We start from the raw sequence: 15779 nt of genomic DNA on the forward strand, positions 1-15779 counted from the left end.
CTGATTCTTGCAGCCCAGGAACAAGCCATCAGAATAAATGCTATTAAGGCGAAGATCGAAAAATCAGCTGATGACCTAAAATGCAGACTGTGCAAGGAAGATGACGAAAGCATTGATCAGCTGCTGTAAGAAAATCGCACAGACAGACTACAAACAGAGGCACAACTATGTGGCCCAAATGATTCATTGGAACTTATGCCTCAAGTACCACCTCCCAGCAGCAAAGAACTGGTGGGATCACAAACCTGCAAAAGTATTGGAGAATGAGCATGCAAAGATACTGTGGGACTTCCGAATCCAGACTGACAAAATTCTTGAACACAACACACCAGACATCACAGTTGTGGAAAGAAAAAAGGTTTGGATCATTGATGTTGCCATCCCAGGTGACAGTCACATTGACAAAAAACAACAGGAAAAACTCAGCCGCTATCAGGACCTCAAGATTGAACTTCAAAGACTCTGGCAGAAACCAGTGCAGGTGGTCCCGGTGGTGATTGGCACATTGGGTGCTGTGCCAAAAGATCTCAGCCGGCATTTGGAAACAATAGACATTGATAAAATTACGATCTGCCAACTGCAAAAGGCCACCCTACTGGGATCTGCACACATCATCCGAAAATACATCACACAGTCCTAGACACTTGGGAAGTGTTTGACTTGTGATTTTGTGATACGAAATCCAGCATATCTATCTTGTTTGCTGTGTCATAATAAAATAATAATACTTATTTATATACCACTCTATCTCCCCAAAGGGATTCAAGGCGGATTCCAACATAGGTAAAACATTCAATAACCTGTACAAAAAAAATAGCACAACCATGATAAAATATCGACATAATTACTGTAACACAACATATTCATACAAAATAAGACCAGTTCAATTCAAGTTCAATAATGACCCATTGGGTAAGGTTCAACTACCAATGGCCTAGACATTATGAGAGGCTGGGCCAGGACTAGTGCCACGAAGTAACATATGGATGGAGGTGGGTAAGGTGCAGCTGGTGGGTAAAGTGCAAACTAGATTTCTTGATCTCAGGGCTTGTTAGGCCACTATAAGAGGGTTAGACTAGTCTAACGATGTGTGATAGGGCCGAGGAAGTGGGTAATGTGCAAGCAGTGTCCAGTTGCTAAGAAGTAATGGACCTGGACAGAGGCTGAATAGGCAATCCCATCTGAGAAAGAAGTCAAAAGAGAGCCACAACCAAGCCTGAGAAATACATGTGATGACCATAAACCAGAGCTGTCCACTTTTTACCTTACCAATGTGGCTAAATCAGGCTATAAAAAGTTATTTCCACAAGGGAAAGGGCTGCTAAAAATCATATGCGCACCGTTGATAAATGTTACGGCTGTAGCCTGCAATGTTATGGGTGGTGCTGGCAATTGTGCCCCTGTCCAGCTGCACCGAACCATTTTTGGTACAACTGGGCATTGGCTGCCACCGAGGCAGTTCAGACCACAAAGTGGGCCTGATTCAGTGTTTCAGACACCAGGTCAGACCTGCTTTAGTTCTCAGTATATATTAGGCATGGGCAAACTAAAGCCCCCTGGGAGCTTATCTTGGGCCCTCTTAATTTTCCATGTCTTCTTGGCATAAAGACACAGCAGCCTGCCACATCCTTATGCAGAAAGGACAGGGGAGGAAGGCACACAGCAGCTGAGAGTGCTCTCAGCCACCACGTGTCTCGCCCTCTTCCCAGCATAAGTACAGTGGGAGCAGCCCTGTCCTTATACTGGGAAGACGGCTTGAGGAAGGCACGCAGCAGTTGAGAGCCCTCTGGAGCGCTCTCGGACGTCGCCTGTCTTGCCCTCCTCCCGGCATAATGCTAAGAGGGCAGCCCGAAGATTGACTGGGGAGGAAGATTGGGGTAGTCGCCACATGTCTCGTTTTCCTCCTGGCATAAGGATGAGGTGAGCAGCCCTGTCTTTATGCCAAGAGGACAACCTGAGAATGACCCTCCCCCTCCTGGTCCCACCCTCTCCCAGGCCCTCCCCCTCCCAGGTCCACCCCACCCAGCATTTTGCCTGGCTACCCTCTTTCCCAGCCCGGTCCTCCCATGACTGGTTTAGACCCACCCTTACAGGTTTTGATCAGCTGCCCACCCCATAGCAAGCCAGAAGGGCAAGAATAATCCCACCTCTTCCCAGTGTCTTGATTTGGCAGAAAGAGTTCAGATCTCTGCCATCCCACTTTTTCAAATGCTTTTAAAATGTCCCAGTTTCTTCTCCTCCCACTGTGGCTCTTTATCCTAGGCTTACTTCAGTTGCTGCAACATATTTCAAAGTGGGCAAGTAGTTTGCTCTGAATTAATTCAGGGGCAGGGTGAAAGAAGAAATCAGACAAAAGCAAACTATTGCTGCAACCTCTCCTAAGTTGTCTGTTCATCTTTATTAGTAACTTTTGGCATCTTGGACACACTCTGATGTTTCTAGTTCATGTGTGTCCTGGATTTCTGCTGCGAAATGTTGGAGGGTAAGCAATCCATCTCTGAAAACCTTGGCATTGGATCTTCCTCTGCCCCTGCACTATACTCTCTGAATTTAGATTTCTATCCAAAATGTATGACATGGAACATCCTCTTGCGATTTGGGCAACCCAATTCTATGTACACACATTCAGAAATTCAGTGGGTTTGAGCTGGAGACCTAGAAACTCCGCACACCACTCTCTTCTTTTCTTTGGCCCGGCTTGCTCTCAGGCAGATAAAGGACTTTTTTCAATCTCCTTGAAGCAGACACTGAATTAGACTTGACCCTGATTCTCTATGCAGAAGAGAGCCCCATAGCCTTGGCACTGAAAAAGCTTTGTAGCCACACTAATCCAGGCCCTGAGAAGATTACAGCACAAATTTGTATTTCATGTTTTACAGTTAATCCCTGCTGAATGCTGGCTGCAAAAACTTTCATCACAAGCTCCAGTGAAGGAGATCAGAGCTATTGCCTGAGGGCAGGAATGGGGGCAGCCAACAGAGAAGGAAGCGATCTCAAATCTTTGGAGTTTAATTTAAAGATGGCAATGAAAGGTGCATCCCATATCCGTTTTCATGAGGGGGTTTCTCACTTATGGCTGAATAGGCCAATTGTGCCCATTAAGGCAAGGCTCTGAGTGGGCACTGAGGGACTCATTCCTCAGGAAAAGGAAAAGGAAGGACTCCAAGTCTGAAAACAAGTAGCAGCACTAGCTCCAACAAGACGCTGAAATCCATTGGTCCCCTATCAGTTTTCCTGACAGTTCCCCCGAAGACCCTGGCAGCACTCATTAAAAGCACAAGCAAGGGCCGAGATACAAATGCCCTTAGGTGAAAACTGGGATATATATGGCTATCAACATCAGAACGGGATTAAGGTTATGAATGTGGAAGAAAAGACAAGCAGGGCCACATCAACACCAGGGGTTCTCAAGCTGTGCTTCACGGAAACCTTGAGGATCCGCTGCTGATAGTGAGGGGCTCTGCGACACCATGCTGTTTTCCACCTCCTCCTCTTTCCTCCTCCTGAAAAATGCAGTGATGATTAAAGTTTTGAGCTACTGGAAACAGCAGCAGCAGTGTACCCTCAAGGCATAGACCCTTTCTCCCCTCCACCCTTGCTACCCACACTCTTTTCCTTGCTGCCCAGACCCTTCCTGCCCTCCCCTCTCAAATGCTTTGCTTCCAAAACCCTATTTCCCTTCCAATGCTCAGGGGGTATGTTGATTGTGCTTTTCTTGCATGGCAGAAGGGGATTGGACTGGATGGCCCCAGGGGTCTTCCACTGAAATACTGTAAGCTTATGTCGGTTAAAAAATTTTTTTGTTTTAAATGTTGTATTGTTCTTTCTTTCCTTTTTATGCACAGTGTCAGCTAGTTCACACAAACACTTTCCACACATCTGCCATTGGCCCGGTCCATGCCATATATACACACACATATACATACAGTAGTCTCACTTATCCAACATAGACGGGCTGGCAGAACGTTGGATAAGCGAATATGTTGGATAATAAGGAGAGATTAAGGATAAGCCTATTAAACATCAAATTAGGTTATGATTTTACAAATTAAGCACCAAAACATCATGTTCTACAACAAATTTGACAGAAAAAGTAGTTCAATACGCAGTAACGCTACATAGTAATTCCTGTATTTACGAATTTAGCACCAAAATATCACGATGTATTGAAAACATTGACTACAAAAATGTGTTGGATAATCCAGAACATTGGATAAGCAAATGTTGGATAAGTGAGACTCTACTGTGTATACACACACACACACACACATATACAGTAGAGTCTCACTTATCCAAGCTAAATGGGCCGGCAGAAGCTTGGATAAGCGAATATCTTGGATAATGAGGGATTAAGGAAAAACCTATTAAACATCAAATTAGGTTATGATTTTACAAATTAAGCACCAAAACATCATGTTATACAACAAATTTTACAGAAAAAGTAGTTCAATACGCAGTAATGTTATGTTGTAATTACAGTATTTACAAATTTAGCACCAAAATATCACGATATATTGAAAACATTGACTACAAAAATGGCTTGGATAATCCAGAGGCTTGGATAAGCAAGGCTTGGATAAGTGAGACTCTACTGTATATATATATATACATACATACATACATACATACACACACACACACACACACATTTCTTGGGGCTCCACGAGAAACATTTGCTTCATAAAGGGCTCAGCGGCTGAAAAAGTTTAAGAATCCCTAATCCACATTGTAGAATTAGTGCAATTTGACAGCACTTGCTCAATGCTATGTGAGTTGCAATTTAGTGCGGCACCAGCACTCTTTAGAAGAGGTTCAAGACCCTTATAAAAATACAGCTCTCATGACTCCATACACTGACCCATGGCAGTTAAAGTGGTGCCAAACTGCATTAATTCCACAGTAAGTCTGTATCCTAGGAGAGACTTCAGCAGTTTGCTTTTGCCTGAGCCAACTGAGAAGGGCAAATATCATTCTCCTTGTATTCCTTTCCCCCTGATGAATGAACACAATATAAACTACCAAACTTCATTGCACAATAGATACATTTGCAAGAAATCGTAAAATGTAGAAACAGGGGTGCGACTATTATGCGATGGAGACTATGATGCGATGAAATACAGTAAGTACTTTTGTCCTTTGAACTCAGTGTATAGCAGCCGAAGTAACCAGGAGATGAAGGGGGAAAGTGGGTTGAAGAGAATGAAACTGGGACAATTTTAAATCAGCCAAAACAAGGGAGAGAGCAGAAGCCAAACTGGGACCATCCCTGCAAACTGGAACAATTGGAGGGTTTGGCTCTGGTGGGGGTGATGTTGACCTACTCAGAAGCTGTTTGTTAATGTAACTTTGGATGAATAAATCTATGCACATAATAAAAGTGAAAATGTGTATGTGGTGCAGGTGTCCACTTACACACACAAACAGCTATAGTTCCCACTGAGCAGGAGACACCAAAGATCACTGCAGATTATAATACGCGCCATGAACATGTAGCCCAAACTCTGCCTATGTTCTCCATAAACAGCATTCTGCCCCCCACCCAAGTGAAGGCTTTCATGTGGGGACAGTTTCATCCTAGATGTTCTGTTTTTCCTCCAGAATGGACATCCCAGGCTTCCTTAATTTGCATGACCCTGCCCACTGCCTCTCCCTTAACCCTTTCCTACCCTTTCCTATGGCACACAGTTAACAGAGGAATTGATCAGCAACGGAACAACAGGTTTGGGGAGAATTCACCATGATTTATAGTTGTACTTGACCTACATCCAGAGAGCACTGTGAACCCAACCAACAATAGATCTGGACCAGACTTGGCACAGAGAAGCCTCATGACCAACTGAACATACTGCTGTGGTTAGTGGGTTAGTGGGATTTTGGGAGTTGTAGTTCACCTCCATTCAGAGAAACAGTGACCCCCACCAACAATGGACTGGGACCACACTTGGCAAGAGAAGCCAACTGAACCAACTAAACATAATGCAGGGGTTAGTGGGAATGGACCTTGATTTTGGGAGTTGTAGTTCACCTGCATCCAGAAAACATTGAACCCAGCCAACATCACATCTGGACCAAACTTGGCACACAGACCCAACATGACCAACTGTGCATACAGGCCTAGTTTAGGGGTGACTGACCTCAGATCTGGGAGTTGTAGTTCACCCTTATCCAGCCAATGACAGATCTGGACCAAACTTAAGTGATATTACCTAGCAACCCAAAACAAACAATGTCTTCTCCTAATAACCCGGGCACCACCGGGTCCCCAAGCTAGTATAGAATAAAAATGTTCTTGTCCAACAAGATGGCGCGGGAGTCTCGGACTTCTAGCTTGCTATAGTGTGGGCTGCTGACCAAAATTCCTGCTTGGTTTTCTCTCATACAGTCTGACAGTAGTTGCCTTCAGACATAGTTTTTCATAACCTGTAGTAAAATACAAGCAGCTGCAAAGGCATAAATTTAGAGCCTCAGCTGCAACAGCAAATTGAAGAGTTGAAAACCCAGTTTTGTGGCCATAGCTTGGATCTTCCTTGACTAGCTTGTGCCCTCTCTTTAACAAGTCTCAGTTGTCTTCCATGAGATGATGATGATGATGATGATGATGATGATGATACTTCTGTTTAAGCTTTAACACAAACTGTAAAATACTATAGCACTCATCAACTCAACACCAAGTTGTACTTTTACAAGGTCTTTATCCTTCCCTGCCAAAGAGTGCTGTGCCTTGCCAAACTACAACTTCCAGGATCCCATAGCATTCAGCCATGGCAGTTGAAGTGATATCAAACTGCATTAATTCTACAGTGTAGATGCACTCACTGTCTAGCAAGTTCTCCACCCCTTGTTTTGCTCCCAGACCCATGATAGGATATCATTTTTTAAAAATCTGTCCACTGTGAATATTTTGCCCCCATAATTTGTTCTTTTGGGGACCTATTGTTTTCCAAACTTTGCATGTCTTATTCATAATGTGCCTTTGCTTTTTAAGCAAAAGGCACCCCGTAAATGTAATAAACAGTAGCTTCCTGTCAAAGGGATTATATCTGACCTTTACGTCAGGCTCAATAGCATTGTTTGGGCAACTAGCCTTCTCTGGTCTAACTTCCTCTTCCAATCTTACAATGCACTCACAACATGTTCAAAAGGGAAAAAAATATAGTATCTCCTTAGTGCAGTAAAAAGGGCCGAGGAGGAAGATGCCTTTATGGCAGGTTGCCAAATGCTTGTGGGGCTGCACTTTTTCCTATCCTGCCTTTAACAACATTAATGCCTGCTCTCAGAGAGCATAAAGAGGCTCAAGGATGCTTTAACGGTTTGAAAATGCCCTTCCTTAATCTTACAGAGGAAAAGATGCTTTTGCTTATGGGGATATAAGGCGCCCCCGCCTGGTAACCTCTCAGAGAACAAACCAGTGGTTTTCTAACCAAATTTTCTTCTAGGACGATTACAAGTACTATATAAACACAATCCCCATATGTATTGATGGAGCCAGTTTCCCCCCCTTTTAATTATTTTGACTGGAAAAGGTAGGTGTTGGTCATTTTCTGCTTATGTTCAGGGGCACCCTTGTGATAACACCTGATCTGGTGCAAAGAAACTCCTGTCAGACGACCATTCTGTGGAGGGATCATAGGGTGCATCCACACTGTAGAAGGAATGCAGTTTGGTATCACTTTAACTCTCATGCTATGAAATCCTAAATACTGTAGCTTTGTGAAGTACCAGCACTCTTTCACTGAATCTACACTGTCATATGGTCCAGTTTTAGAATGCAGATTAACTGCATTGAACTGGATTGAATGGTAGCGTAGACTCATATAATCCAGTTCAATGTAGGAGGAGCCGCGGTGGCAGTTAAACCCTTGTGTCGGCTGGATTGCTGACCTGAAGGTTGGGTTGCTGACCTGACGGCTGGCGGTTCGAATCTGCGAGACAGGGTGAGCTCCTGTCTGTCAGCTCTAGCTTGCAGGGACATGAGAAGCCACCCAGCAGGATGGTAACACATCTGGGCGTCCTCTGGGCAGCGCCTCTGTAGACGGCCAATTCTCTTACACCAGAAGCAACTTGCAGTATCTTCTCAAGTCACTTCTGACACAATAAAAAAATCTGCCTAGTCATTCTGGGTTATATGGCTATGTGGAAGGGCCCTCTGGCACCACTTTTACTATTATGGCTCAATGCTACGGAATCCTGGGAGTTCTAGTTTTACGAGGTCTTTAGCCTTCTCTGCCAAAGAGGGCTGGTGCTTCACCAAACTGCAACTCCCATGATGATATAATACTGTATTGATTCATGGCAGTTAAAGTGGTGCCAAATTGTATTAATTCTGCAGTGTAGATGCCCCCCTAAGCAATCATCTGCATGGCGAAACCACTGCCTGGAACTGCATTAAATGACTAGTGCCTCCAACAGATAAGAGTTCTTTCTCCCACCCTGGACATTATTCCACAGGTATAAACCCCATTTGCCCAGTTTCCAACAGACCTCACAACCTCTAAGGATGCCTGTTATAGATGTGGGCGAAACGGAGGCACTGGTCCGGAGAAGAATCAGAGGGACCTTCCACACAGCCCTATATCCCAGAGGATCAAGGCAGAAAATCCCACATTATCTGCTTTGAATATATGGCAGTGTAAGCTCAGATAACCCAGTCCAAAGCAGATATTGTGGGATTTTCTGCCTTGAGATTTTCGGATATAGGGCTGTGTGGAAGGGCCCTCAGATAACCCAGTCCAAAGCAGATATTGTGGGATTTTCTGCCTTGACAATCTGGGGGTCCTTCCACACAGCCCTATATCCCAGAATATCATGGCAGAAAATCCCACAATATGTGAAATGTGAAGGATCCTTCCACCACACGGGGTGGTCTTGTGAGCAAGCTAGAAGCTATTGGAAAGGAATCCATGAACGATGTCAAAAATCCTCAAAATAAGGATCCCACTGAAACCAGAATTCATCCTATTAGGGATGACTAATATGGATTGGGAAATAAACAAAGATAAATTATTTACATATATGACAACAGCATCTAGAATAGTCTTTGCAAGAATTTGGAGACAAAAGGAAATACCATCAAAGGAAGATTGGATAAAGAAAATGCTAGACATTATGAATATGGATAAGTTGACTTTTCTGGTTTCAAAGTTGTAAGGTATCAAGATTGAAAGTTATTTACTATTTATTTATTTACAGTATTTATATTCCGCCCTTCTCACCCCGAAGGGGAAATGGCAGATTGGACTCTATTTAAAGAACGGGCGAAAGAGAATAGAATAAAGATACTAATATTGAGAAATGAGATGAGAAGAATAAAACAACATCGCAGAAAAAGTCTGAAGAAAGAAAATCACAGAACTCTTTTTTTCTTTTTCTTTTTTTATTGCATACACACACCATTACAAAGAAGAATGGAAGTGCACTTTTTCTTTTTCTTTCTTTTTTTCTTTTTATTTCTCCTTTTTTTCTTCCCTTATTATATAGGAACTGAAATTGGTTGCTGGTCGATGCTTTTTATGATTGTTATAATGTTTTGTTTTATTCTGTTTTACATTGTTAATTGCATTTTTATGTAATGACATTTTAACTGTATTGTTGGGCTCTGCCCCATGTAAGCTGCCCCGAGTCCCTTTGGGGAGATGGAGGCGTGGTACAAAAATATTATTATTATTATTATTATTATTATTATTATTATTATTATTATTATTATTATTATTGTATAACACAGCAAACAAGATAGATATGCTGGATTTCGTATCACAAAATCACAAGTCGGACACTTCCCAAGTGTCTAGGACTGTGTGATGTATTTTTGGATGATGCGTGCAGATCCCAGTAGGGTGGCCTTTTGCAGTTGGCAGATCGTAACTTTGTCAATGTCTATTGTTTCCAAATGCCGGCTGAGATCTTTTGGCACGGCACCCAATGTGCCCATCACCACCGGGACCACCTGCACTGGTTTCTGCCAGTCTTTGAAGTTTAATCTTGAGGTCCTGATAGTGGCTGAGTTTTTCCTGTTGTTTTTCATCAATGCGACTATCACCTGGTATAGCGACAGAGCCGGTCCAAGGTAATTTTCAAGTGTAGGCGAACAGAAATTTTGCCCCCCCCCACCAAAAAAAACCCAATCACTGAAAAATAAGTGTTGGATAAGCAAAAATGTTTGATAGTAAGGAGGAATTAAGGAAAAGCCTAAATAAACAACACTCTGAAAATGGGAAATCCAGACAGAAAGCAATCAGGGCCAACTAACAACCCCCAACCAAGGATGCCCCCAGGGAGGAAGCCCCACTTGCCTTGCTTCCTAGACTTCCTACAGAGGAGGAGACTGAGTTGGATGACCCAGTAGTCTGAATCAGTACAACTATTTCTGACAATTTATGTCAGATTTTCTCAAACGGACATTTTCCTGAAGTGCTGGACATTCATTACTGCCATCTCTGCCTTGCACATCCATTAGAAAGTGTAGATTCTATATCTCTGCTAAACTAAATAGTTGCATACAGGTGTTAAAACTTTAATCCTCGGGAAAATCTACTTATAAATGAAGGTACTATGACTTATTTAACAATTTCCCTCCTTTCTCATAAATGGGGCCAAAAGTGGCTCACCTATGAATTAAAACAAGCTCCATAAATTAAAAAGTAACAGTAGAAAATGAACATTCAATTAAATAAGTGTGTATGCATTAAATTAATTCACCCAAGTTAGGTAAGATAAGCAATACTTACTTCACAGGCTTCCCAAAAACCATATTGTCTTCCTAGGCTCCTTTCTGCCGGAGGAGACAGGAGTTGCCTCAATGGCGCCCCCAACAACATGGCGCCACAGGCAAATGCCTAGTTTGCCTGGTGGTAGAACCGCCTCTGTATGGCGATATCAATGATCTAAACCTTTTTTCTTTTCCACAACTGTGATGTCTGGTGTGTTGAGTTCCAGAACTTTGTCAGTCTGAATTCGGAAGTCCCACAGTATCTTTGCGTGCTCATTTTCCAATACTCTTGCAGGTTTGTGATCCCACCAGTTCTTTACTGCTGGGAGGTGGTACTTGAGGCATAAGTTCCAATGAATCATTTGGGCCACATAGTTGTGCCTCTGTTTGTCGTCTGTATGTGCAATTTTCTTACAGCAGCTGAGGATATGATCAATGGTTTCGTCGGTTTCCTTGCACAGTCTGCATTTTGGGTCATCAGCTGATTTTTCGATCTTGGCCTTAATTGCATTTGTTCTGATGGCTTGCTCCTGGGCTGCAAGGATCAGGCCTTCTGTCTCCTTCTTCAGGGTCCCATTTGTGAGCCAGAGCCAGGTCTTCTCCTTATCAGCTTTTCCTTCAATTTTGTCAAGGAACTTTCCATGCAATGTTTTGTTGTGCCAGCTGTCAGTTCTAGTTTGTAGTGTGGTTTTCTTGTACTTTTTTTTGTCTGCTGTGCTTTGAGGAGTTTTTGATTTCTGACTTCAATCAGAGCAGGTTCTTCACTTTGCTTTACATATTCTGCCAGGGCATGTTCTTCTTCTTTGACTGCTTGTTTTACTTGTAAGAGTCCTCTGCCCCCTGATCTTCTAGGCAGATATAGCTGGTCAACATCACTGCGAGGGTGCAGTGAATGATGAATGGTCATGAGTTTTCTTGTTTTTCTGTTCAAATTGTCCAGTTCCACCTGTGTCCGATGTATAATGCCAGCAGTATATCTTATGACAGGTATGGCCCAGGTGTTTACGGCCTTGATGGTGTTGCCTCCATTGAGCTTGCTTTTGAGAATTTTTCTGACCCTTTGTGTGTATTCTTTACTGACCACAGTCTTCACATGTTCATGCTTGATGTTGTCCAGCTGTAATATGCCCAGATATTTATAGGCCTCTGGCTGGTGACACTTTATTGTTTGGCCATTAGGCATATTTATGCCCTCATTTTCAATGATTTTTCCCTTCTTCAATGCCACTGTCGAACATTATATTATTATTATTATTATTATTATTATTATTATTATTATTATTATTATTTGAAACACAACAAGATGAGTCCACAGCAGACACACTGCTGACTGTTGTATTGGAGCACACGTTGTATTGGAGCACACAAGTGTCTAGGACTGTGTGATGTATCCATGAATAATGTGTGCAGATCCTAGTAAGGTGGCCTTCTGCAGCTGGCAGTGGTAATTTTGTCAGTGCTGATTGTGTTTAAGTGCAGGCCTAGGTCTTTTTATTATATTATTATTTTATTATTACACAGCAAACAAGATAGATATGCTGGATTTCATATCACAAAATCACAAGTCGAACACTTCGCAAGTGTCTAGGACTGTGTGATGTATTTTCGGATGATGTGCGCAGATTCGTATGCTTCTTGCCGATTTTAACGATTGTTTTATTGCTATTGATGTTTTACTGGTATAATTGTTTTATAGTCGTGTTACTGATATTGATTGTTGTATCGGGCAAGGCCCCATGTAAGCCGCCCCGAGTCCCTTCGGGGAGATGGGGCGGGGTATAAAAATAAAGTTATTATTATTATTATTATTATTATTATTATTATTATTATTATTATTATCCCAGCAGGGTGGCCTTTTGCAGCTGGCAGATCGTAATTTTGTCAATGTCTATTGTTTCCAAATGCCAGCTGAGATCTTTTGGCACGGCAGCCAGTGTGCCGATCACCACCGGGACCACCTGCACTGGTTTCTGCCAGAATCTTTGAAATTCAATCTTGAGGTCCTGATAGCGGCTGAGTTTTTCCTGTTGTTTTTCATCAATGCGACTGTCACCTGGGATGGCAACATCAATGATCCAAACCTTTTTCTTTTCCACAACTGTGATGTTATTATTATTATTATTATTATTATTATTGTTTGACCCCCTTGCCCCTTATACCTCCCTGTTAGCCCCTCCCTTCCCTATATTCCCCACCCCATATTCCCCCTCCCTCCTTTTTAATTCATAAAGGAAATGTATCAACAAAAATTATTTTTAAAAAAAAGAAAATCCCACAATATCTGCTTTGAAATGGGTTATCTGAGTCCATACTTAGATAATGTGGGATGAACATGCCTTGATATTCTGGGATATAGGGCTGTGTGGAAGGGTTCTGGGTTATATGGGTCTGTGTGGAAGGGCCCAGAGAAGGATGTGTTCCAGAGGAGACTCAGTGCAAAATCATGGGATGCTGACTGCCTCCTGCTCCTCCTCGGTACCTCCCCTGGTTTGCCAAAGCCGCCCTTTCCTCTCCTCCTCCTCCATCCCTCCCTCCCTCCCTCCTTCTCTCCTTCTCTCCTTCTCTCCTTCCCTCCTTCTGTCTCTCCTCCCTCCTCCAATCGCAGCCTCCCTTACTGCCTGGTGGGCTGAGTGAGCTGCAGCCCCATCGCCCAGCTGATCCCAGCAGCCTCGGCCATGGTAAGCTCCCCGCTTTGTTCTGCCCGCTTCTCGCAGGAAGATCCCTCGGCAAAAAGGCCTCGCAGGACGGGAGCCGGATGGGGAGGGAGACGGGGAGCAAGAGGCACTTTCCCTCCCCATCCCAGTCTCCATCTCCCTCTGGGCGCAGGCCTGCCCGGAGGCACTTTGGGGTGGGAGGGGCACGGCAAAGTGGCACCAATGCATGCAATGTGTAACACACATACACACATATACACACGTGCAAAGGAGCAAGGGTGTGTGCATAAAGCAGAAAGGAGGGGTTCCTCTCCAGCTTCCAGATCGGTTGAGGCTTTGAGGCTGGACCACAGAGTCCAAGATCAAAGCTCCTCTGATTCAATGTGTTGTGAAAGGCTTTCATAGCCGGGATCACTGGGTGGTTGTCAGTCTTCCAGGCTGTATGACAGTGTGTCCAGAAGCCCTGTTCTAGAAGCATTCTCTTCTGATATTTTGCCCACCTCTGTGGCAAGCATTCTCTCCTGACGTTTCACCCAGGCATCCTCAGATGTTGAAGGGTCTGTTGGAAACTTATTTATTTATTTATTTATTACAACATTTATATCCCGCCCTTCTCACCCAAGAGGGGACTCAGGGCGGCTTACAATAAACACACATATAAAAATTATACAGTACACATAAATCAGATTAAAAATTATTAATTTACATCAACATTCATAAAAACGTACAGTGTTCCCTCACTTATCACTGGGGTTAGGTCCCAGGACCACCCGCAATAAGTGAAAATCCTCGAAGTAGGGACACTATATTTATTTTAATATTTATACATTATTTTAGTAGTTATACACTATTTTAAGTCTTTATCAACCAATCGTGTGTTGATAAATCGCCTCCTTCTCCTCCCGTTGCCACTTGGGCTCCTTTTCTCTCCCTGCAGCCTCTCCTTCCTTCCTTCCTTAGGCTACAAATTGTAATTTTTTATGATTTATAATAGTCTTTTAGAGTTTATTGGAAAACAGCAAAATAGCGAATCTGCAAAAAGTGAACTGCGAAGTAGTGAGGGAATGCTGTACAGTAGAGTCTCGCTTATCCAACATAAACGGGCCAGCAGAACGTTGGATAAGCAAAAATGTTGGATAAGAAGGAGGGATTCAGGAAAAGCCTATTAATCATCAAATTACATTATGATTTTACAAATTAAGCACCAAAACATGTTTTACAACAAATCAACAGAAAAAAGTAGTTCAATACATGGTAACATTACGTAGTAATAGCTGTATTTATGAATTTAGCACCAAAACTTCACAATGTATTGAAAAATTGACTACAAAAACACTGACTACTAAAAGGCAAACTGTGTTGGATAATACAGAACGTTGGATAAGTGAAGGTTGGATAAGTGAGACTCTACTGTATCTGTGGAGTATCCAGGGTTGGCGAAAGAACTTTTGTCTGCTTGAAAGCAGGGGAATTCCAGACAAGAATCAATTAGGGCCAGCTAATAGGCCTCCGGTGACACAGCATGTTAAGGCGCCAAGCTGCTGAACTTGTGGACCGATAGGTCACAGGTTTGAATTCGGGGAGCGGAGTGAGCGCCCACTGTTAGCCCCAGCTTCTGCCAACCTAGCAGTTTGAAAACATCCAAATGTGAGTAGATCAATAGGTACTGCTATGGGAAGGTAACAACGGTGCTCCATGCAGTCATGCCGGCCACATGACCATGGACAGTGCCAGCTCTTCGGCTTAGAAATGGAGACGAGCACCAACCCACAGAGTCGGACACGACTGGACTTTATGTCAGGGGAAAACCTTTACCTTTACTAATACAGTAGAGTCTCACTTATCCAAGCTAAACGGGCTGGCAGAAGCTTGGATAAGCGAATATCTTGGATAATAAGGAGGGATTAAGGAAAAGCCTATTAAACATCAAATTAGGTTATGATTTTACAAATCAAGCACCAAAACATCATGTTACACAACAAATTTGACAGAAAAAGTAGTTCAATACGCAGTAATGTTATGTTGCAATTACTGTATTTACGAATTTAGTACCAAAATATCACAATATATTGAAAACATTGACCACAAAAATGGCTTGGATAATCCAGAGGCTTGGATAAGCGAGGCTTGGATAAGTGAGACTCTACTGTACCTCCCAACAAAGGTTTCCCCCAGGCAGGAAGAAGCCAGGTCTTGAAGCTGTGTGCCATTAAAAAGCTAATTGCAACATTCACACCTACCTCAAGCAGACAAGAGTTCTTTCTCACACCCTGGATACTCCACAGATATATAAACCTCACTTACTTAGTTTCCAAAAGACCCCTCAGCTTCTGAGGATGCCTGCCATGGATGTGGGCGAAACGTCAGGAGGGAATGCTTCTAGACCATGGCCATACAGCCCATTTCAAACTAGTATTCAA

The 15779-nt window shown here is 43.0% G+C and overlaps 1 protein-coding gene across 4 annotated transcripts in view; it reads left to right on the plus strand.

Moving 5' to 3' along the window:
* The first annotated feature begins 13234 nt into the window (after positions 1–13234).
* prpf40b (pre-mRNA processing factor 40 homolog B) overlaps positions 13235–15779 on the plus strand; it is a 32254-nt gene continuing 29709 nt past the window's right edge. For 3 of the 4 annotated variants that reach the window (XR_010003010.1, XM_062970892.1, XM_062970893.1), the window contains exon 1: positions 13235–13383. Coding sequence is in view for 3 of the 4 variants with exons in the window: in XM_062970892.1 (XP_062826962.1) it covers positions 13381–13383 (3 nt within the window). In the remaining variant the exon portion in view is untranslated. The remainder of the gene's footprint in view (positions 13384–15779) is intronic. The other variant, XM_062970891.1, reaches the window with a different exon arrangement.

Source organism: Anolis carolinensis, chromosome 2 (genome assembly GCF_035594765.1).
Source record: "Anolis carolinensis isolate JA03-04 chromosome 2, rAnoCar3.1.pri, whole genome shotgun sequence".
NCBI lineage: Eukaryota > Metazoa > Chordata > Lepidosauria > Squamata > Dactyloidae > Anolis > Anolis carolinensis.